The following is a 25,125-nucleotide window of genomic DNA, read 5'->3' on the forward strand; positions in this document are numbered from 1 at the left end:
CTTAACAATTCTCAGGTGTGTTCAATTATCCACTTTGCATTTCTGTCCTTGGCATTTAGGACTTGCTAATTACATTACCTTTTACACCTGTGTGGCTTCTAATTGCTTTTGTTGAGTCATTCTGACTCTCACATACATGTTTTATTTCTTTCACTGTATATCCCATGTTGCATTTTCCTTAACACACAATGTATATATGAATGTATTTTAACTTGTTGTATGCCGCTTTGATTGCCTGGCAAAAAGCGGGATAGAAATAAAAAATTATTATTATTATTATTATTATTATTATTATTGAAAGCTTGCAACGTGTATATTGTGCATTTTGGTTGGTCCAATAAAGGTTTTGTAGATTTTTGATGTTATTACATTTTCTCCCAGGTTTTCCATGCCAGAGTAGGATTGGTAGAGGGAGAGGAATGGAAGGGTGTAGCTTTGTGACTGGCAGTTTGGGCTCCCAACCAGGGTATAACTTTACAAATGGTATTTTCTTCTTTCTGATTACAGGGCTTTGGGGAATAGAGTTGCCAGATTTAGCTTTAGTGGGGATGGATTGAAAGTCAGCAGTAAATGACATGCCTGTATCCATTGTTTCCCATTCAGTAGTTGGCAATTGCTGTCACAACTTCCCCAGGCAGTTATGGTGTCCTCACAACTTGAGTCAAGCTCCCCAGAACTTTCCCCTTTGCTGTCAATAGAGCAAAGGTAGGAACTACTTTCTTACTAAAGGTGTTGCCTGTAAGGTAGGCCTGTTGAGAAAAGGAGTCACAAGTTCCAGACAGCCAGGAAATGTGACTGGAAGGTGCAACATTTTAAAGCCTGATGATCATAAGCTAAGCTTCTTGTGGAGCTAGACATTCACACAAAGAAGAGAGAGGAGAGATGCAACACACTCTCATCTTGCAAATACTAGCTGAAATTGACAAGTCTGTGCAAGGAAGAGAGGAGAAGAGAGAAGTACTCTTATTGGATGGAGGACACCTATACATACTATCTGAGATTCCACTGTAATTAGGAGGGAGGATGCAAAGAGAATCCTCACTATTACCTCCAGTAACTATTTTCTAAAGGAGATGGGACTTGAGGAAGGGGAGACCTCAGGAATCTGAGATTGCTTCATCATCCAGATTAGGTCCATGGGTTTGAGATTTTCTCCTTGATTTACAAGTTTATATGCAATCTAGAAGCATATCTGTATAGGAACTTTTCATGTCCCACCTTTATGGACTAAAAAAGACTTCTGCTTGAAATTCTGCCGGCAATCGGAATACTGAGCAAGATACACCTATGCTTTGAAGTAACTTGCTGCATTCTTGTTCTTGTCTGGTAGTGGCAAAGTTGTTATTCTGAACATTTATTATTGGGCTTTTCTTGTGATTCTTGAACTTTTTATGAGTGTGTACACCATGCCTAGAGTTCCATGTGCGGCCTGATATGCGTAGGACATTCTTCTGTAAAGTCATACAGCTGGGGTGGACAAAACATGGTTCTGTATCACTGGACTGTCTGTTTCAGCATTCCTCACCATTAGTTATGCTGAGTAAGACTGCTAGGATTTACAGTTCAACCACAAGCAGAAGGTTGCACATAGACCACCTCATCATATAGTAACAGCTCCGTTCTATGTGTGTGTGTGTGTGTGTGTGTGTGTGGTTTTTTTTAAAGTTCTACGTTCAACAACTTCATATTTTCATGCATCTTGTTAAGTTGTTTTTACGGCGACCCTTTTGTTTAGAATTGTTCACTCATCCATATCATATCACTCACATTTCAGTATTTTTTCTGTTTTCCTCCCAGTTTTTTCTCCATTCTGTTGTGTATACTGCATGAAGCATCTTTTTTAACTCTGCTTCCAGATAGCTGTCACAAACATATGCCTCAGCAGTACTAAAAGTGCTTTGTACTCAAAGGATTCTTACAGTCAGCATTTTATTAGAAAGAAGGCTTTCATGTGTGTACCTCCATAAGTGCAGCATCACAGATTTTTTTTAAAAATGCGCATTGACATCTTTCCCTACACATATTTAGTCAGAAATAAATCCCATTGTTTTCAATAGGATTTGCTACCTTTGAAATGAATTTATAGTTGGAAGTTTGGTCTGCTAAGTACACACAAAAAGCCACTGCGAGATACACTTTAAAATATTCACCATAATTGTAGGCACTCACAACATTGTTGACAATATTTTCTTTAAAAAACTGACTCTTCTGTGATAAATTATGAAATGTATATATGCCTTCCCTAAAAGACAATTATACTTTTTAAAAATAACATTTTCTTATTTCTCTTTTAGCTCTATATGTTTTTGGGATAATAACTGCACAGTTTGCCTGTATCTCTTTCCATTTGGCACTAGAGATTTTTTTAAAGTATTATTATTAGTATTCAGTTCATGTATAATTTCTGCCATTAATACCTTGTCCCTGTGGTTTTAAAAATGGCCTAGGAAACCCTGGGTTCTTGGCAAATATTTGGGGCTCCTTCTGTAGCAGATAGGTTCATGTGGAAAAGGTTATCATGGGGCAAAAAATTTGAAAACCACAACACTTGACTTTATACAAATCCTCCAAAAGAGAATATATGATTGTGTGTAATACAGTAAATAGAATGACTGAAAGGAAAATAGAGTTTTGGCACTGACTCTTCATTTTTATGTTGTTTCCAGCAAAGCGTTAAGACGTTTTCCTGTCATCATAACCATATAAGTCTATTGTACTCAAACAGTCTTTTAAAAATAGACGTGATTATCATAACAATCCTTTCTTAACACTTAGTTTAAAATGAGCACCAAAGTAACTGTATTTAGGGAACAATCTGTTACTGATTAAAAAAATCCCACACTCATGTTTCCATTCAGTTGCATAAACATACTCTTAAGAGAAATAATAAACCTGCAGAATTTATGTCAGGATAAATTCCTAAATTCCCATTAACATTACTATGACTTGGCAGTTGTTATTTGCAGTCCACATATCTTAAAATTACACACATCAGCTTGTTCAGCTGCACTTGCATAAATATGACTAAGCTAGTTTATATAAAAGTGTGCTAGTTTAAATGGAAAATTTTGTGACCATTATTTTACATGATTACAAAGAACATTTTGATCATTTTATGATGAACAGAATAGTTTAAGTACGCCAAGTGGTTTAGATACGTGGTTTTATTCACCATCGCTATAATCCCACAGAGGGAGCTAAAAATAGTCCCATTGAATGGATGAGAACCTGTGAAAGAAACAATGGCAGACTGTCTAATGCAGATCTCTAATCTAGCAAGCCATGCACTCATGTGCAACCTTCTCTGCCAGAGAGCCACTTTTGGGTTGCAGTGGATTGGGGTAGTGGTACAGCTGCATGGGATTTTTATTTCCAAAGGAGGAAGCAGTTCTGTCCCTTGGTCTTTGTTCCAATTGGTATGACTGCTCCACAGCCCCATCCCAATCTTTGTTCCAAGTAGTTTGACTGAGGTTATAATCTGAGAGACAGCAACCCCAATGTGCTGCTTGCATCTTTGCTATGTTGTTAAAAATGTTTTTGTGGTGACTGGTAATCACTACCAAACATTGAGGAGGATGGAGGGAAATTGACTGACAGCTTCCCTCTCCAGAGGAACATTTTCCTCTTCAACAGCATTACAGTACAAGGAGTGCATGTGTAAGAGTTTGTGTGTTTGTGTGTGTGAAGCAGCAGCAGCAGCAGCAGCAGCAGCATGGGGCCCTAGTCATTAAGTGCCCTTGATCTGTAGATCCTATTGCCCCATTGATAATCCAGCCTTGTTTTTGTGGGCTGTTTGATTTTTTCCCCTAAGGGGATGATACACTGGTTACATTTGTGTGCATGTTACAGCATGCTGACTCTTAGGACTTTATCACACTAGGCTGTTCTCTTGCCATAATTGTGCTAGTTTAAGAATGAAAGTATACCAGTTTGGCATAATTTCTTATCAGCTTTCCCTCATAATAGCATTGTGGCGATCCATGGTCACGCCATCTGTTTTCCACACTGACAGATGCCACCTTGCGGGAGGAAGGCTGGGAACAAACAATTGTAGCTGCTAACTCCCTCCCGAAGCCAGCTGCTGTGTGACTGTGCACACAGCAGCTGGCCTCAGGAAGCTGTTGGCAGATGTATTCACTGTAAGAGTAGAAGGGGGGAGAACAGCAGAATCATGCACACTCACACCATGTGACAGCCTGAGAAGCAGAACTGCAGCAGAAAGGACCTATTGCACAAAGGCAGTAATGGAATAACAGCAAGATTAAGAGCCTATTGACAGGTTTTGTCTGTCAATCAAAAGGTGTGCTACAGAAGTGAATAAAATGCAAGACAGCAGCAGGACAGACACAATGTCATATGATAACTACCGGCTGCTTTTCTAGCTGGTGTGATAAAGTCCTTAGAGGGCAGAACACCATGTTTTGAAGACATACAGTGCAGAACCTGATCACAAATTAATGGCTGCATTTCAAATTTGTCTCCTCCTGTCTCTGTCAGAACAGATTAGAATGAAGGCATACACAGTGAGTGGAATTATTTGGCAGATATATGACCAGCTATGTTGAGGCATTTAAAATAGAGTAGTGTAATAATAAAGCATTACTACAAGAGATACCTATTCCAAAATATTTTATATGTACAATTTTCTTGCATCATTTACATTGGTGAATGATAAAAGAAAATTGTACCTAAAATATTCTGGAATATGCAAAATAAACAATTTTAATAATATTACTTTTATTAAGTAATCTATTTTAATATTCTAACAATTTAATTATCTTTTAATGTATCACTTTTCTATGTTTTTAATTGTATTGTTTAAATGTTGTGAAGCCACTCTGAGTCCCACTTTTGAGAAACGAGCGGGATACAAATCATCATTATCATCATCATCATCATCATTCAATGAATTGTAGGGACTACTTCAGCTCTCATCCTGTGTGGATGTTATTGTTTACTAGATTACTATTTTAACATTTCTACCATGGAATGTTAGCTTCACTTGCATGAATTCCACATGTCTATTACAGTGAACAGACAAATCTGGGATTTCAGCCCACCCATCTACTACTGACAGCCATCCAGATACAACACAGTGATGAAGCTGTAACTAATCACAGCATAAGACACCATGCCATATCCTTATTGCCTCAGTAAGGCATCTGCTAAAAGCATGGCTCTTAGCAGCTGTAATTTACTGGCATTTTGAAGACTAAGTGAATATGGAAAGCCTTAAACAAAATACTTTAAATCAAAAGTTTTTTTTATTATTGACTTTTGGTAATCTGTGTTAATGCAATGATAGGAGTCACGTGATTAAGGGCTGGGGCCTTGGGAATATATATATATATATATATATATATATTTGCACGCTAACAGACATAATGGAATTGTTCATCAGGTTGTGGACTGTAGATTATTAAAGGTTATGCTAGGAATTTCTTTGTCCTATTTAATCTCAAAAGTGTTTTTAAGCCTTAAAGTTTTACCCCACAGAGAAAGGGTATATCTGGTGAACAAAAGCCATGAGCCTAATCTGGGGTTCCCCTTCCAGCCATGGGCCTAGTCTGGGGTTTGAGAGCCAGCTGAATACTTGGGAAGCCAGTAAAGCTGCCAAATCAGCAGCATCCTGTTCTCTGTGTTTTTAGGGTCCAAATCAAAATCAAGGTCCCTAGGATGTCATAGGGCGAGGCAGGCAAGTGTTTGGGACCAACAACTGCTGCTGGGCTGGTTGATGGTAGAAATATGCATGGGGGAATCAAGGTAAAATCTGGTTATCCAGTTAACAAAGCCAAAGGGGAGACAGCTTTGGCAGTTGTATAGGTGGCAAAATGCAACCAGAAGCTGCAGTCTTTGCTGTCATTCCTGTTCCTCACATCCCACATAGCCTTCCTTATAGTACATGTGACATGTGAGCAACATTTCTGGGCACAACCTATGGCTTGCCAGCCCACAGGGGAATGCTCACCCCCCCCCCCCAAAAAAAACCCCTTGTTGCCCTGCTGCTGGGGCTGAAACAAGAAGGCTCATGAACTTGCACTTTTGTTCCTGCCTTGCTGCAGGTGGCATTGCAATCCCAAGTACATGCATACATTAACCATCACTCCCCATTACTCCTGGCTTTTTCATGCATCAATAGTGCTCAAGCACAGTATTTATATACAAACAACTCCAAGCTGAGCCATGGTACCTTTCCATCAGCTGAGAATGGTGTAGATGGTTGCTCAGGTTTTAAAAGAATGTCACATACCACATGCTGTGGTATGATGTGGTACAGGATCCAGTTCTTGACAGCAGCAAGTCCATTTTCTAAGGTAAATCATGATTGAGATAGATGTGTTAGAAGAAAAACAGTCTTGCATTTGATAGGAAAAGGGGTGTGTACTAGGGGCAAAAGACACATGTCTTGGAAGAAGAGGCTCTCTTTGTTACTGGTACCCTGCTTCTGAAGCCTAAAGTAAAGTTTTAAAAGTTACAGAACAACTAAACCGATCTCTTCAGGAAACAAAAGGTCAGATATCTACATTTCAATTAATTACAGGTTGAGTCTTCATTATCCAAAATTCCAAAACTTGAAATATTCCAAAAACCAAAATTTTATTCAGGGGTGGCTGAACTAGCTTTTTGCTTTTTGCTTAGTTAAATGTACTCAAACTGTTTCTTGCACACATTTATATAAATTATTGTATAAAATTATCTTCAGGCTATGTGTATGGTGTGTATAAGAAATGTAAATGAATTTTTGTTTAGACTTGGATTTCATCTCCAAGATAGCTCATTAAATACAGGTATTACAAAATCCCTTCAAATCCAAGTGCCAAAATAGCATTGGTCCCAAGCATTTTGGATAAGGAAGACTCAGCCTGTACTATTAAAAGTTATTCTTGCACTCTGTTCATTGGTGTATTTGGAATATGGAACAGAGGATGTGCAAAAGGTGTAAAATGATTTAATTCCTATGTGATAATCTTGTGAGCTCGCCCTGTATCTTGTTGTTGTTGTTGTTGTTGTTGTTATTATTATTATTATTATTCTTTATTTATATAGTGCTGTAGATTTGTAGATCTGTTATACAAGATGTTTGTTCCCGTTTAAATAATTTGTTTGAGTAAGTTACAAGACCAGGCTTTTGATTTGCTGCTGGAAATGTACATTATCATTTTGATTTATTTCATAGAAAAGCATAATGTTTGCCTTGAGTTCTTCCAGAAACAGGGTATAACAGACTGCATTTACTGAAGGACCACACAGACACTGGCTGTTAGGAATAAACTGTAGCTTAGTTATGTTTTCATGTGTTTATGAAGATGCACTCCAAAGATCCGTTACATTTCTATTTACTATTTGGTATTAATATATGAGACAATTCATTGAGCAAGAGATGGTCAGCATGACATAAACAAGGTGAACAAAATGTATCAGGTATTCAAATATTTATTCACTTTTCAGAACTTTGGACTCTGTGTTCTTTCCAGAGAAGAGATTTATTAGAATATTTAGATGAGAAGATAAGACACAATCTAACAACATCAGTATTCATCCACCAGTTTAAGAGAGGTTAAAACAGCCTGAAAAACCAATAGATTGACCAAAGAACAGAATTTCCAATAGAAGCAGATATTTTCTTTCAGTTCCATTTGTTGAATTTCTGAATGTCAGGGGCATGAGAACTGTGCAGCAAGATGTACAGAGACTTATAATTCCTGGATAATTCAAGCAGTTATCCAAAATATTGGCCAATGTATTGAATAATAATAATAAATAAAAGCTTTATTTCTAGCCCGCCTTTCCAGAGATCAAGGCGGGTTACAATGGTGGATTTTGCAATCCAACAACATACAATTTACAATAAAAACATTGTCAGAAATTTACAACTACATTATATAAAACAACAACAATAACAATTCCAAGCTAGCAGCAGTTGTAACAATGGTGAGGGGGAGAGGGATCACAACAGGGCTATTGGGGTATGCCTGTTTGAAAAGATACGTTTTCAGCCCTTTTTAAAATTGGGCTAGGGAGGGGGTCGAGCGGAGCTTGTCGGGGATTGAGTTCCAGAGCTTAGGGGCCAAGGTGGAAAAGGCCCTTTGTGTAGTGATGGCTCGTCTAGCATCTGGAACTCTTAGGAGATGTTTATCACCCGATCTGAGAGTGCAGGGCGGATTATATGGAGAGTTCTGTGAATAGAGTTCTGTGGATACCCCAGACTGTCAAAAAGTTGAATGAACAGGTCCTAGAGCAAACTGAACTCTCCCTAGAAGCCAAAATCACTAAACTGAGACTGTCGTACTTTGGACTTACAGTGAGAGGACATTAGTCACCAGAAATGACAATAATGTTTGGAAAGATAAAATGCAGTAGGAAAAGAGGCAGATCACATTAAAGTTGGATAGCTATGTTTGCAAGACTTGTGGAAGGCTGTTGATGACAGGGTGACTTGGTGGTCTCTCATTCATAGTGTCTCCACAAGCAGAAATCAGCTTGACAGTAGTTAACAACAACTATTACTTTGAAGTTGTGTAATGCTGTATTATTTTTGTTTTGTTTTGTTGGTTTTGCACAATGAAAGACAGAAAATTTTCACAGATTGTTGAATACAATATTGTTTGCAGTTTACCCCTAGAAAGTAGATATTACATGGTTGGTTATTTTTTATACCACTGCTATATTTTGACTTAGATGTTAAATCCCTATATAAGAATTTTCCCTAGCAGGTACTCAAATTTTATTTGTACCAATGATAATATATTTGGAAATAAAACATTTTAGAAATATTGGTGTGAGATCATCTGTTTTAAACAGAACAAAGGAAATATCAATTTAATGACTGTTGTTGTTGTTCCTCAGTAGACTGAAGTCTACGAAAGTTCTTTCTTTCAGTTAGTGTCATAGGTGCTACAAGATCTCTCTATGTGTTGTTGTGGTTGTTGTTTGCCTTCCAGTCATTTCTGACTTATGTCAACCCTAAGGTGACCCTATCACAGGGGTTTCTTGGCAGGTTTCTCCAGAAGGGGTTTGCCATTGCCATCATCTGATGCTGAGGAAGTGTGACTTGCCCAAAATCACCCAGTGGGCATTCAGTGATTAGTCAGTTTTATTTTGTTCAAAATGGTCCAACACAGGCAAATAGTGCCTTAATCTGAAACATTTAATTGATATTTTAAGTTAACATTTTGAGATACTGAAAATATATGGCTTGGGATGGAGATTTATATCATGTTAGGTGCTGTTTTCCTAAAGTCTGGAAGTTTTTATAGGGTATGTAGACAATTTCTGAGATGACAGGTAAAAACCTGCTTAATTTTACAGTTGGTTTAAATCAGGGGTGGGGAACTGTGGAAGGCTAGGAGGCTGTATTAACCCCCTCAAAACCAAGGAGGGCCATGCTTCTCTACTGCATCTGCTCCTGCTCTTATAAAATAAAACAAAATGTTTGCCCCCAACCCACTTGTTATGGGAGCATTTTCAGCATGATTTGGGGCATTCCATGGCCATTTTAGACCCAGAAGAAGTCTTTTTAAGAACAACAAATGAGCAGAGGTCATTTCCTATATACTTCCTGGAGCGTTACAGACCGCCGCTGCTGCTTGCTCCGCGAGGGAGCCGCAGCAGCCAAACCGGGCGACTCCCTCGCGGAGCAAAAAAGAAGCTCCAAAATGGAGCTTCTTCCTGCGGCGCGGTTATGATGCTGTGAGGTGCCAATGGCGCACTCGTGACATCATAAGCGCTGCGCGACGTGCGGACGCACAGCGTCCACTACGTCAATATGGCGGTGGCCCTGTGGAACGGCCGCCACCATATTATACGTATTGGCTACGTACTAGGGTTAGGGGGGTGCGGAAGCACCGCCCCTTCGTAACCCTAATACGTAGTCAATGTGTATTTTATGGCGGTTTGTAACCCGCCCCCGTTTCCAAAAAGCAACTCCTAGGCCTAAATTGGTTGAGGGAGGAGCGAAATGTCTTGGAAATTTCCAATGCACTCCTCACCTCTAGTGGACATTTTGGGGCATTTTGGCACAAAACATTTGTTTACAGGTTGCAAAAATTGTTGTTGACTCCTGGGGGACTCACTGCACCTCCAAATGGTAGTCGAAATGCCCTCTCCTCTCCCTAGAATGCATTTGGGTACATTTGGAGGCATTCTGAAGGATTTCTTTTCCATTTTTCTTTGCCCCTGTGGGCTGCACTTTGTACATCCCTCCCTTACATCACTCATAAAATGATGTTAATAAGGGAACAGAAAGGCTAATGTGGTTGCAGCAGCTGTTGTTCTTGTCTATTGTTAGAAACCACAGTCTGTGTCTAACATAAAGGAATGACTTTACTTCTCAACAGTGAGAGTCGTTTGGCAATGGAACCAACTGCCTAGAGAGGTGGTAAGGTCTTTTTTTCTGCCATCTTCAAAAAGAGGCTGGCTGGCTACTTACTGGGGTTGTTTTAGCCAGAGTTCCTGCCCTGAGTATGTGATTGAAGCGGATATATGCCCCTTCCAACTCTATCATTCTGTGATTCCATGACTTATATTTTAAAGACCTTTGGATAAATGTATAGATTTAGTTCATCAGATAAATGAAATCAAAACTATTTCAGATATGGAAGCTTTTAGTGACTTTGGGAAACAAGTTTATGGTCCCCCACACACATAAACATGTAGATTTTGCTAAATGTATAAAACATAAGGATTGGGATCCTCTTTCATGAGGTCTACCTGCATCATGTACAGTTGTCCCTCCATATTTGCTAGGGTTAGGGGAACAAGACCCCTGTGAATATGGAAAAACCGCAAATAACAAAAACACTGTTTTTACCTGAGAGGACACCTCTCTAGGAATCTCTAGGTCCTCCAGTGCAACTCTGTGGTCATTGTCCAACATGCACTGACCATAGAATGGCACTGGAGTAGCTACAAATGATCTTTCAGTGCAACTTTTAGTTAAAGTTGACCACAGAATTGCACTGGAGGACCTAGACAGTCCTAGAGAGAACATATTAATGAAATCCGTGAATAATCAAATCCGCAAATATCAAAGCCACAAAGTATTTGTATTGTGTCTCCCAATGTAGGCAGTGTGGTCCTCCCCAGCATGAGAATGGAAGGTGCTGAGCAGTGATACATTTAGCTATTTTTCTCTAACTGGATGTGCTGCAACATGTAGCTGCAGAGACCTCCAAGGGTTCTTGTGAGATCCACACACATTATGTACTTACATGACATCTAGATGCAAAAAAGCCACTGAACATGTCCCCAGCCATCTCACCGCTTGTCTCAGAAAACATGGAAGTATCCATGCTGGTGGGGTGAGGAACTGCAATGATTACATGGGGATATTTTGGAGGGGGGTGGTGGAGTATGAATTTGGTTGTTGTGTGATTAGAACAGAATTACAACCCACACATTGGCCATAAAAGTGAGTTGTGAGCTATACATCTAATCTATATCATTGTAACTCACAGGATGACAGCTGATGTGTTTAAGATGAATACCACTGTAAAAGTTTAAATGTGGTATTATGGTATTAGCATCAGATGGAACAAAAGTTTTTTTTTCACATTCACGTAACACTTCTTCTTGGTGCATGTATTATAGGGTTTGGCTCAGCTGTCTGCTGCTGCTGCTACTGCTGAAAGGACGTTTCATTCTTTCCATTCTCCAGCTGCCAGAAAAAATATTGTCCTTCTCTCTGATGAAGAAAGCTGTTTGCTTCTCACTAATGCTTGGCAGAAACTTAAGTACATGGGCTTAATAAGTGTATATGTGCTTCTAACTGTAACTAGGGAAAAGAGAGAAACACTTACCTCTTAACTGAATCTAACTGAAGAACTGGTTGAAAAATATATAGACGCCTAGTTCTAACTCCCACCCCCTATCATAATGGATAAATTAAAGCACTGGATGCAATTAAGATGAATTTAACTATGCTTTAGTGTCACTGAAACCAATGCATCTTACATTGGATCTAGAAAAGTGTTCATTGCTTTCATAAGTACCTTATTCAGCATGAAGGGAGACCCATATGCACTATATATTGGTAATTGGAACTGAACACATCTGGCAACCATAACCAGGGTCACCCCTATCATTTGACTGTGTGCAACAACTGCTTCAGATGACAGGTGCTGAGGATTGCTCCTCTTGAACCCACATCTGTTCCCCTTCTGTTGGAAGAGCTGTACATATTACACAGCCTGTTCTGGACCTCTAAATTAGCCTTCTGCCTGAAATGTGGTGATGAACACTATTCTGTGACCTGTAGTAAATAAACGTTCAAGTGCCAGTTGGCTTTTTGTGTATGGAATGAGGAATGAATTCCATCTTGGCCTTCACCCTAGGCACCAAAATTGCTAGGCAGAATCTGTGATTACCATGGAAGTTTCTCCAGTGTCTGTGATCACATAAATGGCTGTGACTTATCTCTGCGTAGTTGGAGGTTCACACAAACACTTACCTAGATGGCCACAAGCATAGCTGCGAGGGCAAGTGGGAAGATGCTTGTGTATGAGAAAAACTGAACTGGACATATTCCTCTTGATTTCAAACCTGCTTCCTGGAACAGATCTCCACTCTTCCTTTCTCTTGCTCACCTTTTAACCTGCTAACTGCAGCATTTTTAGCTTAACAGAATACATCTTCCTTGGTCAGGCTCAGAGAAAACTGGAGCGTGCCTTTGGCTAGGATTCCAGCTGTTTACATCAGGAGCTTGCAGCCATTCTAAGTTTTCCCAAATGATTTGTATTTGTATTTTAAATAGCCAATAAAATGTTAAAAACAGTAACAGCATTTTTCTATTCACATGGCTCATAGGGTGTGGTTTTATTATGTAATTTGATGGAAGAAAATTAAGACAATGACACAATGCTGATAAAATACATTCTACGTGATAAAACAAATGCTGGATTTAAAAAATATTGGAGATCAATGTTTTAAATAAATGTGTTTTATAAGTATAGTGTTGTGTGTATCTTTGTTTTTTTTTAAAAATAGCAGCTGTTGGGCTGATAGTTTTTCAAATTTATGTTCATAAGCAAACAGACTTGGAGGATTAGAATCAAATGGAGACATATCCATGGATGTTTATATGTTTGGGCCAAAGGCATTAAAGTGCTTAGTAGTTACTATGTCTTAGCAATGTAAGTAAAGTGCATCACTTATTGAGATCTATTCACCATACAGTCTTTTTATGTATGAATAACTGTGTCATTTGACCATTCGCCATGTGGTCTTTGGTAATTAGGAAGGCAGATGCTTGGGGGCCTTCTCCCATAATCTTGAATCACTAAGGGTTTTTCTAGACAAGGCTTTTACTGTGCAGTTCCCTTATTCTTTCATAGATTTTTATGACAGATCCCTGATTATCACATTTTACATCTGTAACCCTTTCATGTTTCCTCACCACTTTTGTCATTTTTCTTTCCACAGAAAATCTGTTAAGGAGGGAAAGACAGGGTATCTGGTATCTTTATATATCTTTTGATTGGCTGTGATAGGTGCTATCCATCTGACTTTTATTTTACATGGTTATTTTGGATCAATGATGTTGCCTTGAATTTTGCTTTCTTGTGCATCAAATAACAGGATATGACTGCTGTGATGCATCTGTGCCACCTGAGTCCATGTACATAATGTTGTGATTTAAGCAGACCAGTTGAAGAAATATGCCTGTTCACCCACAGCTATTTTTACTTCCTTTAATTTACCTCACAGGATTGTTGTGAGACAGCAACAGCTAGGGAGATCTATAAATGCTGTGGTGAGATCCTTGTAGGATATAATGGAATATAAAAAAGTAAAACAAATGCAATATTAGAACTAATTTTGTCATTATAGTCTTAATATCTGTGACTTGATATACAACATGGTTTACAGGAAAACATCAAAATGATTTTAGTCATACAAATTACATTTTATATCTCATTTACCTGGCAAACAGATTACTGTGAAAAATGGATTCTTAGGATATAATCACACATAGCTTTTAAACCACTATTAAAGAAATAGTGCCTTTGGCAATACTTATTGCACAATGTCATCTCTACCTTGAAGCTGCTGTGGAGATTATCAGATTGAAGTGAAGCCCGGCCTTATCCTGCCTGTGACAGTGATCATGTGAAAGACTTTCACTCTTGATGCGCTGATCCTGTCATAAACTTGTCAATAAAGTGGAATTGCATTAATGGGTTCTTTCATTAAGGCAAAATGAAGGGCAAGGATGGGACAATTCTACCTCACTGATGGGACAATGACAGGATCAGCGCGATGTCATATGAAAATATTTCACGCAACTGCTGTCATTTGCACTTCTTGAACAAGACAATGTCCAGATCAGCTCTACATTGTCTGAAAGTCCTTCCTGTGATTGCTCAGGAGGGACAGGACAAGGATGGGAAAAGGATGGGACAAGAATGTCCTGTCCCCCTGTGTCTCTGAAGTGCAGTTAAGGCATCCCTTTTCATTGACGGGAAAACCTGTCAATAACCTCCCCCCCCCCCCCCCATTGTGGTGCACTCTTAGTAGTCCTCAGGTGCAAAATGTCACTTCCATGGCAGTTCTGATAGTGTCTCCTCTTCTCTCCCTGTCCCCTTTCTTGCCGCAGGCTGATTTCCTTAATTTTTTTCTATTATTATTTTCTTTTCTTTTAACTTAAATCACATTAACATGACTTTGGAACTATGTTAAAAATAAAATTTAAAAAAGCATTCAAGGTAGGGCATAGGGCAGGGAGCTGGGGCTAAGGGAGAGTGTGGAAAACAGCACGACAGCAGAGACATCACATTATTGTGGAGACATGTAATAATGGCTGCTCTCAAACTGTTATGTTTCTGTTTCATTAACTAATGCCGTTGCAGTGAAAAGGGGGCTTGTGTGATAGTGTCCTTAGTCTCCCATCCAGGCACTCTGAAGAGTCTGAAACTTGCCTTGTTTTAAAGATGAAAGTAATGTGTGTTGTTGCCATTTCATATTTAGGCTCCAGCTTAAGGCCAAACTATGTGTGATGCTAAATGCTAACCGTGTGAATGAATTTTCAAGATGGAAATGATTCCACTTCATGCACAAAGCTGTTGCTAGTCCCCAGTTGGAGGACACGAGTTACTTTAAAATATATCTCTGTTTCATTACTTTTACTAAGAGGTGTATTCTTTTGGCATGTATATGGGTATTAAGTATTCAGTGGATTGTCCTGATAATAACGTGCACATTCAGCTCTTTCTTAAAAATGCAATACAGATGTAGTTGTAGATTACAGTCATACAAAACTATTGTTGTGCTGTTAATTTAGTAGAACTGAGCAAAAATAATGCACAATAATTCTCATTCTCATCTTGTAGATCTCAAGATGTATGTCCTAGTTTTTCAGACAGTGAGTACAGAAATGGAAAGGAAATAGTGCAGCAATTTATCACTGTATAGAACAAATGCTTCCTTCCCTCGTTTGGTTTAAAAATTAATAAACTTTAATTGAACTGTATGGAAGCCAAGTTAACCTGCATTCATTGTGGTTCATGGGACAGATGGCATAGCCTGGTTCTAATTAAACATGCTATTGTGGCATTGTTATTTAAATAGGATAAAACCTTAGATGATATTTCAAACAAATGGGATTATATGAGATGGTGTGTGTGAGTGTGCATGCGAGGCTATTTATACTGAACTATGCATTTAAATCACATATTGGAATGAGTGGACTGCCATATGTTTTTGAACTGCAACTCCCATCAGCTCTAGCCAGCACAGCCAATAGCGAGGGGTAACGGTTGCAGTTCAGCAATATCTGCTTCCTGTGTCTGATTTACACATGTTTCCTGTGTCTGATTCAAATAGTTAATTTGGTTACTTGAGGTTTCCATTTAGACAGTCTATGATGCTGTTGCCAGTACATCAGAACTCTAGAATGCCAGGGTTTACTTCTAGTCTTGTATGGCTGAAATAAAAATAGGATTAATTCTAACCTGCAATTGCAGGATGAGTATTGAAGCTTATACTAGTTTGATAATCATAGGTTGTTCTTGGATGAAAACGGGGATAGTTTGGAAGCATCATTTTGTTTTAAACTGAATGTTATACTTTTTTTTTGTAAATACTAAGTAGTCAGAAACTTGCCATTTTTCTTTTTCTGCCTGTGGGTGGCTCCCTGTCTAAGTCTCCAGTCTGAATGTCCTTATATATCCCAAATTCAAATATGCTCTAATCTAAATTCCATTCATTTCCATTTCATACTACTAGTTTATATAACCAAGTTGAGGGTAATTAAGGTCACAAGAGAATTTGAAAATGTATTTTTTAAAATCTGTGGGATTAAAGACTGATTCAGATGTTACAGTCCTTCATGTGAAGAACTATGAGAAATGTTTTCATGCAGTGATGCTCCACCTGATGAGAAGAAGATAAGATTTGTATTTGTTAAAAGGCCTAGGTATGCTGATGAGTTCAAAACCACATTCTCAGGCCTGTTACAGACTGCCAAAATAAAGCTGCTTTGGGTCTCTTTGGAGGTATGCTGTTTAAATGATGCATGCACCCTAAGAATTCAGAAGCTGCACCAAAGCTGCACTCCAGTGCTTAGAATGGAGTGTGGCTTTGGCGTGACCTCCGGACTCTTAGGACCCATGCATCATTTAAATAGCATACCTCCAAAGAGACTCGAAGCAGCTTTATTTTGGCAGTCTGTAACAGGCCTCAGTTTCCATTCAGGAACACACTTTAAAAAGTTTAGACGGGAAGCTTTCAATACGATGTCTTGTAAACCCGATTCCCTGTTGTGCTGTGTATTAGAATATTATCTATTGGTTATTTGATTCTGTAGTTGATTCTGGCACTCTTTAAAAGTAACAAGACTAGTTGGCAACTGTCCTGAATGAGTCTTCCGCCAGTGAAAAACAAAAATATGTTGTATAGGATATATGTTCTTCCCTGTGACCCATTGCCATAATTGTATTGGAAAGAGAACACAGTGTATGAAGTAACTCTTGTAGAAGTATGACTTATTTATCAGGCGGCATGACTCTTGGCTCCTTTTTGTCTTGGTCCTCTCTGGAGGTACTTACACAGTGTGAGTTTAGGCGTGTTTACTGTGAAAGAATTTGCAATAAACTCAGTAGGACTCACCAGTCATAAACAGTCAAAAATATAGTGAATACATTTGTAAACTCTCATGTATATATGTAAAACATTCAGGTAAGAATGCTAATTGTATATGTTTCTCAGTCTTGCCTGTAGATTTCAGTGCACTTGGGAAATGACTGTATTGCCATACTGAGTGATACTTTTATTCATCTTAAGGTGTAGGTGTGTATCTGTGTGTCTTTTGCAATGGATCCAGATGCTTTGAATCTCTGACCACTGACTGTGCCAAGTGGGGATAATGGGAATGTCATTGAAATTGTTTTGGAGAGAACTGTATTGATGTGAGTTCAAAATTATATACATCACATAGTTTTCCAGGTAATAATGCAAAAAAATTTGTGCTTTTCCAGGTCATTACATTTCTGTGGGTACCTCACAGGGTACGAATGGTGACACAGCTGTATTGCTCAGTCCTGAACTCTCTACAGAAGAGTGGAGCTGTATTAGACTCATATACCAAATTGCCACATCTTCAGAGTTGGCAGTAGATCCTACTGCTTTAAATGTGTACCTCAGGGTGGAAGGGGAAAGTTTTGATCATTTACTTTGGACAACTACAGAACCCTCAGAGAGCTGGCTCATTGCTAGCCTAGATCTAAGAAATAATACCGACAAATACAAGGTAAACATAACTTTGGAACAAAGCACTGCATTTAGTTACATGGGCGTCTGAAAATGTATGTATTTCTGTATTAGTTCATTTTGTTTCTTGCCTTTCCTCCACTGATATTTAAACACATGAACTAAGGCCAAGTATTAATTGCTTCAGTTAGACACACAAGAGGCTGATAATTTTTGAAGAGCTCATAAAGAACTGTTTGCAAGTCCATGTGTGCTTTGGTTTTGTGTTTAGGTCTGTGTCCGTCTACTTTTCTGTGAAAACATAGTGAACACTAGGGACAACTGTAGCTTTATTCAGGCATTTGTGAATGGGCATTAAACACGTGTGGTGTAGAAGTTAGCATGGCATTGCCAAGTTGTGTCTCAGCATCTGCACGTTCCTTACATTTAGAGAGATCTCATGCATACTGCTGTACATGTGGGGTCTCGCTTCAGATGTGTTAATTAATGTGTCTAGATGAGGAAAGAGCCTGTTATCTGTCTCTGGCATTCATTGAATCCATATAAATGTTTGAAAAGAGCTATAGTAATCAATGTGTTGTATCTCCAGGTTTTCTAAGCAACATTTGTCAGGAAGTTGCAATATCCATCAAGGAGATTATTCACTAGATTGGAAACGGAGATCTTTCCCAGCATGATATTTATAAACATCATTTTATATATAACACATGTGTGTGTGAATAACTGACTTCATTCTGTTCCATGCTCAAGATTTTGAAATAACAGATTTTTCACAATTTCTTCCTTTCTTTTACTGTGACCAAATTTTAAAATATTGTAAACAACACTTTGTGGTATATTAGTGGCATATCACATATCCTATATCAATGTGTGCAAAATTTGTGAAACCGAGTAGAGGACTATATAGTGGACTTGCACCCCCTTCCTCATGTCCACATATGTACACAGATACTGAACACATACTGTATTTGATATCTCTACAACCTGGAGATATTCAGCAAAGCCCCTTGTGTACTTCTTTTTCAAGAAAATACTTCATTGAGGGCAATCTTATTGGTGTAAGGCAGAACTGAGAGCCACTAAAACTTACATTTGTTTATTTCAACAAATGCTGTGAAAAATTCTAGGACCTAACATTTTTCTGTTTTTGGTTTATTTTGTAGATTGTATTAGAAGGTGTATTGGGAAGAGACATTTTTGCCAGCATAGCAGTTTTTGAAATTAAAATTACTACTGGCTACTGCATAGGTAGGTTGCTTTTTATAATAATTGCCAATGAATTTGTGTTTAATTGAGAAACTACCTTTAAAAGGAATATTAGTACAGATCAGTACAGTATAATATTAATTAATATCTTAACAGGTGTTCTAGTAGTTTATTATAGATGCATAAACTGGTTTATATTAAAGAAATACTATTTTTAAAACCCACAGCAAAGCCAGAGGCATTCTAACAAATATTTTATTAATTTTAACCTGAGCAAGTAAGGTGTTTATGCATATACATTTTAGGTACTTTTTTATTTTATATTATATCATCCTTAACAATCCAACAACAAGACAGCTTATATATGCACATAACAAAGTAATAATGGTCTGCTGTCCAGGTGTATAGCTTTCCCTCATTAGGGAGAGGCCAATGAGATGGCATGAGGCAGGCCCAGGAGGTCTGCCCTAGTTTGCTTTCTGCTGGAGTTAGATCAGGACCCTGGACAGGCACAAGGTAGCTCAGTCAGCAGATGTCAGAAACAAGTGATCCAGGATGAGGACTGCGAGCAACAATCCTGCAGCTGCAAAGGAGAAAGAACAGGTTATCTCATAACCAGTTTGTTGCAACTGCTAGATCTTTTTAGTTTGGCCAGGATAATCAAGACTAGCATTCTGCCTTCTTATTGCTGCAACATGTTGGGTAAAGAGCATTGCCCTTTGGTACAGACATTGGCTCTTTTTAGGTGGCTGGATTTCAGGTTGTGGGGGCTTGGTCTGGAGAAACTTCTCTTGATCCTCAGAAATATCAGTTTTCAGAAGTACCATTCCTTAGAGCCAATAAGCAAAGGTGCACACTCAGGTCTTGGTTTTATCTACAGATACTTTTATATATATAGTCCTTTGAGGAAACTATGGCCTGGTACAGACAGGCCTATGGGGCGCCCTCATCACGTGCTAGGGGTTGGCCGAGGGTGCTCCGCCCACACGTGCCTCAACCCTAGCACGTGACGAGGGCGTCAAAATGACGGCGCCCTGTATAGATGGGCACCATCATCGTTACGTAAGTGCCACGCTGCACGGTACTTACGTAACGAGTGCGCCACTACCTGCTTTTTGTGGGTTCTTTTTCTGCTGGTGGGAAACTGCACGGTTTGCCTGCTGCGCTTTCCCCCTGGTGAAAAACTAGGCGCCGGCAGACCGCCCTTTTGGGGTGATCTGTACCGGGCCTATATTAGCTTACTAAAAAAAAAAGCAGATTTATAGTACAGTTCTATACATGGTTCAGAATTGCCATTCAATTCAGTTGACTGCAGTCCTATACCCAATTATCTGGGAACAAGCTCCATTGAACTCCGCTGTCCTTACTTCTGAATAGATATGTATAGGATTGAACTTCCTGCAAATTTGTGCAGAAAAGTAAAGACAACCGTCGATGCGAATGTACAAAAATCCACAGCAATGTACATAATACACTTACATGTAGACTAGCCCTGGATAGTTTCAGCAATAGCAGACCAACTGCCAACATATAAGTAATTCCTACTGATTCAGTGGATCTGTCTAGTTGAGATTAACAATAGGATTCAGGCCTTAGAGCCGTGTACTTATACAAAAGGCTCACTAGTTCTGTGTCATTATCCTTTTATTTTATACTGAATATCTACTGATAGTTTAGTTGACAATTTAAAAGGTGAGCAAATGGGTAATGATGATAAGGCCGGAGGAAGGTATGGTTATAGGTTTGTTATCTTTTGGAATAAAGTATAAATATTCTATATTAATATTTAATTTTTAAAAGAATCAATACGCTGAATTGATTTTAGCCAATACATTAGTTCTTTAGTGTGCTGTGATATTTATGTAACATGCTCTCAGAGCATCAGTTAACTCTTTGTAAATTTCAGAATGTAATTTTGAAGAGAACCATCTGTGTGGTTACATGAACCGATGGAACCCCAATGTAAACTGGTTTGTGGGTGGAGGCAACATTGGAAATTCCCAATCCATCCTTCCAAGAGATCACACTCTTAAAGATGAATTAGGTAAGTGCAAGAGATTACTCAGAAAGAAGTGCTGAAGAGATAAGCTAGTATTAAATGATAAAAATATTCCATTAAAAAGTGTTTTCATTCATTGCTTCACCTGTTGGAGGGATTTTGTTTTGATATGTCACACTGCTATACAAGAGTGCCATTAATGATTTTTTAAAAATTACATAATGCAGAGATCAAAGAATATATTTGAAAGAGGAAAAGATGAGAGGGGGAAACTGCAAACTGAATTCATTAGTGGCATTTTTTCCAGTGTAAAGGGAGTATCTCTTTCTCTCTCATTCTCTCTCTGAAAATGCAAATATCCAGGCATTGTTCCAAGAATAATTTCTCCAGAATTTTGTCAGCTGTTCACTAATGAACATGAATAAAATTAAATTCACATTAGCTTAATTCTTGATCAGGATGATAATTCCATTATTTCAATAGGTATGTATGTTTTCAGAAAATGTTAAACGCACTCTATTATTTTAGAAATAGTGTGAAAACACATCCATTTATTTCATTGGAGGCATTTTCTTTTTGTGTGTGCAGTGCTGGCAGATATCCACTGAACCTCCATGAAGTGTGTCGTGCTTTTAGGAGCTGTGAGAATATATTCATAAGAGGTTGTATATCCCAAAAGAGACACAGCTCTTGATTTTCAGTGAGATCTGCATACAGATCCCTCTGCATATACATTTCTTCATTCTGATAATTTAAGTGGGCATGACATTAAATGTGCATATTAAACATTTTAAAAACAAACAAACAAATAGTAGCTACGTATTGGGAGAAATAATGCCTATCAAGTTTACAACAGAAGGCACTAGACTGGAGGAGATTAACCCTTTCTTGCTCTCTGTAATTCAGGTCAAAATCATCCCTCAAAAGTCCTTTGTGCAGAAAGGAAATGGGTTTGGGGAGAAATAGTTCAAACCAATGGTAAACAACAATATCTGTTTCTGAATTCTATTCTGCTATATTACCGGGCACCTTTTATTATTGTTTAAGCCTAACAATTTTATTTTTAGGCATCAGTTTAGGGAAGCTGTTTGAGTAATCCTGTTGATCTCAGTGGAAGTGACTTGGGTATATTCTTTCTTTCTTTCTTTCTTTCTTTCTTTCTTTCTTTCTTTCTGTATCATACAAACCCCTATTAATCTAGTCCAATTGCCAATTTCTTACCATTCAGACGTTAAACCCATTGATTGGCCTGGCCCTGGCAAATATGTCAACCTGTTATATTTTGCAGAGCTGTCTAATACAATTTAAAAAGTAATGACTTTGTAGGAGCCAGACTTCTCATGGTTGGGGTTAAGACATTCACAAATGCCTTCTCTCCTCAGTGCCAGCTCCCATACTGTTGTGGGGAATCTCTTGACCCTCTAAAATAGATTGTGGTTGAGAGGAGTGGAGAGAGCAGCAGAGTACATGGATGGAAATAGCCTCTTCCCTTCCTCCCAACAGAAGCTATGATTGGATTGGGATCCCTGCCACAAATGGAGCCCTTCTGTTCGTGGAAAAGCATCAGCCATGAGTCTTTTGTATAAAGCATGAAATAAATCAAAATAAATAACAAGATGAGGCAACTCTTAGCTTCTTTAATTAGAAAGAGAAACATGTTAAAATGAACCATTTCTGAAGCAATTTAACAGATGTAGAATTTCCCTCCATATGGAGGAGGAAGGAAAACTAAATCTTCTCTCTTGAATTTGCTTTCTTCTTCCAAGGACTAAAAACAAATAGAAGATATCTTTTTTTCTTCAAAAGGGATGCATCTACTAAACAAAGATCAGATTAGTGTTTGAACTGAGCTCATGTAAACAATGTAAAACTCCAGTCTCTAGTATTTTATTGAGCACGGAAATATTCTTATGTATTACAGAAGTGAATCTCACAAAATCGTGACTTTTCTCCTGCAAAAGATTGTATTGTTGGTGAGGTTTGTGCCCTCAGTATTCTCTTGCAAACCAGAGATGAGATGGGTTCTTAAATTTTGAATTAGAGGGCTCTTTGGTGATGTTAAAACCACAAACTGTTATATTTATGCACTGGAAAGACTGAGTGCAGATGCATCTGGCTCTAAAACCAAAGCAGATGTCAAATCCAGAGGATATTATTGCTCATTCAACTGCTCATTTTCATGTGTTTTTTTTTATTCTGATGAAAAAGCCAGCTTCACACTTCTAATTGGAAAACTGTTTTGATCTGATATAATCTGATTTTAGGATTCTTCTATTTGTTTTGTTTTATTTAAAAACAACTGCAGCTCTGAAAACAGATGTAACATGATTACATTTTGTAGATCATAGGGGTGTGTGTGTGTGTGTAGGTACCTTCAAGTCATTTGTCAATTTATGGCAACCCCATGAATTTTATAGGATAATGAACATAAATATAGAACACCTATAAGAATGAGGACATACAGTTATGTATGACATAACTGTATAAATTTGACTTGAGATCATGTGATGGGTGCATCTCTTAAAAGTATACCTTGCCAAGAGAGACATTTTAGGCATGTGTTAAGAAATTTGGAGGAAACTGGTCATTTTGCTTCCATGTACTACAATTTCACCCCTGTTACAAGATGGCTATTAAGAAGCATATATAGTAAGAATGGTGAGTTAAAAGGCACATTATTTGGTACTGAGACCAGATTTGAGAAGTGCTCTTTTTTAAAAAAACAAAACGAAACGAAAACAAAGGTTTAATCTATAATGCCACAAAGAAGCTTGGTGAAATCTCTGAATTCTGACTAGGTTTCAGTACAATTTCCATAGGGAGGGAGGAGCTTTAGTCTCTAGCTTTTAGTTTTCATGATGAGAAAAGGGAGAAGAAATAGTACAAAATAAGCAAATATATGAATTTCTGAATTTACATAATTTATATGTACATAACTTATATAAATTCTCATTCAGTTTCTCTGACTATACAGCTGGCCCTTTGCGGGGATCTGTTCCAGACCCCTCTCTCTCCCCATGGATAAGAAAAAACGAGGGACCTCAAGTCTGGTTGTCCACAATGGCAGCACAATGTGCGCATGGCTGCGAGCATGTGCCGCTTTCAAGAATAATGGTGCACACACACACACACACACACACACACACACACAAATGTTGTTGTTAACTGCCCTTCTTTCACCCTCAATTCATGGTGAGTCTGTGAAATAGACATCCCCAAAAACCCCTGTCCTCTACTGCTGTGCTCAGTTACTGTAGATTCAGGCCCATGACCTCCCTGATTGAGTCTATACATCTGGCATTTGGTCTTCCTCTCTTTCTGCTGCCTTGCACTTTTCTTAACATCATTGCCTTTTCTAATGAGTTATGCCATCTCATGATGTGGACAAAATAACACAGCTCAAAAGAGTTGATATTCTTTCTGTAGGCTTTCTTCACTGTCCAGCTCTCACATCCATACATTGTGATGAAGAATACATTGGCTTGCATGATTCAGTGTTATGTCTTTGCACTTTAGGATCTTGTCTAGTCTAAATACACACATACACTTAGAACTGTTCCAAATTCACATCAGAAATTTCAAACCCTTTTTTTTTTTTTTTGGACCTATCATACACAAGAGCTAGTAATTACTCTTCTCTAGAGAGTTTTTGAACAGGTTTGCTCTCTATAATTTAACCTGTGTTTTACTAATTGCTAGCACTAAAAAAAGAGAAAGATTCCCAGAACAAATCATGGTCAACATGAAATCTGTGCTGGAACTGCAGACAGAAAGAAGATTTTCCAGGGCCATAAAAGAGGCATCAACTGTCAAGCCAAGTTTTTCTCAAAACCAAGGTAGAAGTGGCCAATAACTAAAGTTAACAGTTTGAAAAACACCAGCCAGTTACTGCTGTCGGTATTGTAAAATACCCCTCCCTAGCAACACACAAACCAACACTAAAATGTTTAGTTATGAAAGGTCTTTTCTGCTTTAGTATTTTGAGCCACACTTTTTTATGTGCACTTATTTGACCAATTTTCTGTTTCTTTCTCTCCTTCCCTATCTATGCTTTTATATTTTCATTGGTTTTCTTTTTAAAAGATACTTTAAATATACATATAGATAGCTTTAGTACCTACTGGGCTTTGGTACTTACTAGGTTGGACTGGCTCAAGATTAGAGGGTTTAAAATAGAAATTCTAAACAGGACCTTTCCTGCATACACCTCAATCCAT

At 38.3% G+C, this 25,125-nt stretch overlaps 1 protein-coding gene across 1 annotated transcript in view; it reads left to right on the forward strand.

Annotated features, from left to right (window-relative positions):
* The window catches only part of MAMDC2 (MAM domain containing 2), a 74,449-nt gene that overhangs the window by 25,734 nt on the left and 23,590 nt on the right, over positions 1 to 25,125 (forward strand). Inside the window, exons 3-5 of the mRNA XM_089490546.1 lie at positions 17,472 to 17,743; positions 18,867 to 18,951; positions 20,816 to 20,953. Of these exons, the coding sequence (XP_089346672.1) occupies positions 17,472 to 17,743; positions 18,867 to 18,951; positions 20,816 to 20,953 (495 nt within the window). The remainder of the gene's footprint in view (positions 1 to 17,471; positions 17,744 to 18,866; positions 18,952 to 20,815; positions 20,954 to 25,125) is intronic.

Source organism: Sceloporus occidentalis, unplaced genomic scaffold (genome assembly GCF_023333645.1).
Source record: "Sceloporus occidentalis isolate IW3139 unplaced genomic scaffold, rSceOcc1.0.p SCAF_1, whole genome shotgun sequence".
Taxonomy (NCBI): domain Eukaryota; kingdom Metazoa; phylum Chordata; class Lepidosauria; order Squamata; family Phrynosomatidae; genus Sceloporus; species Sceloporus occidentalis.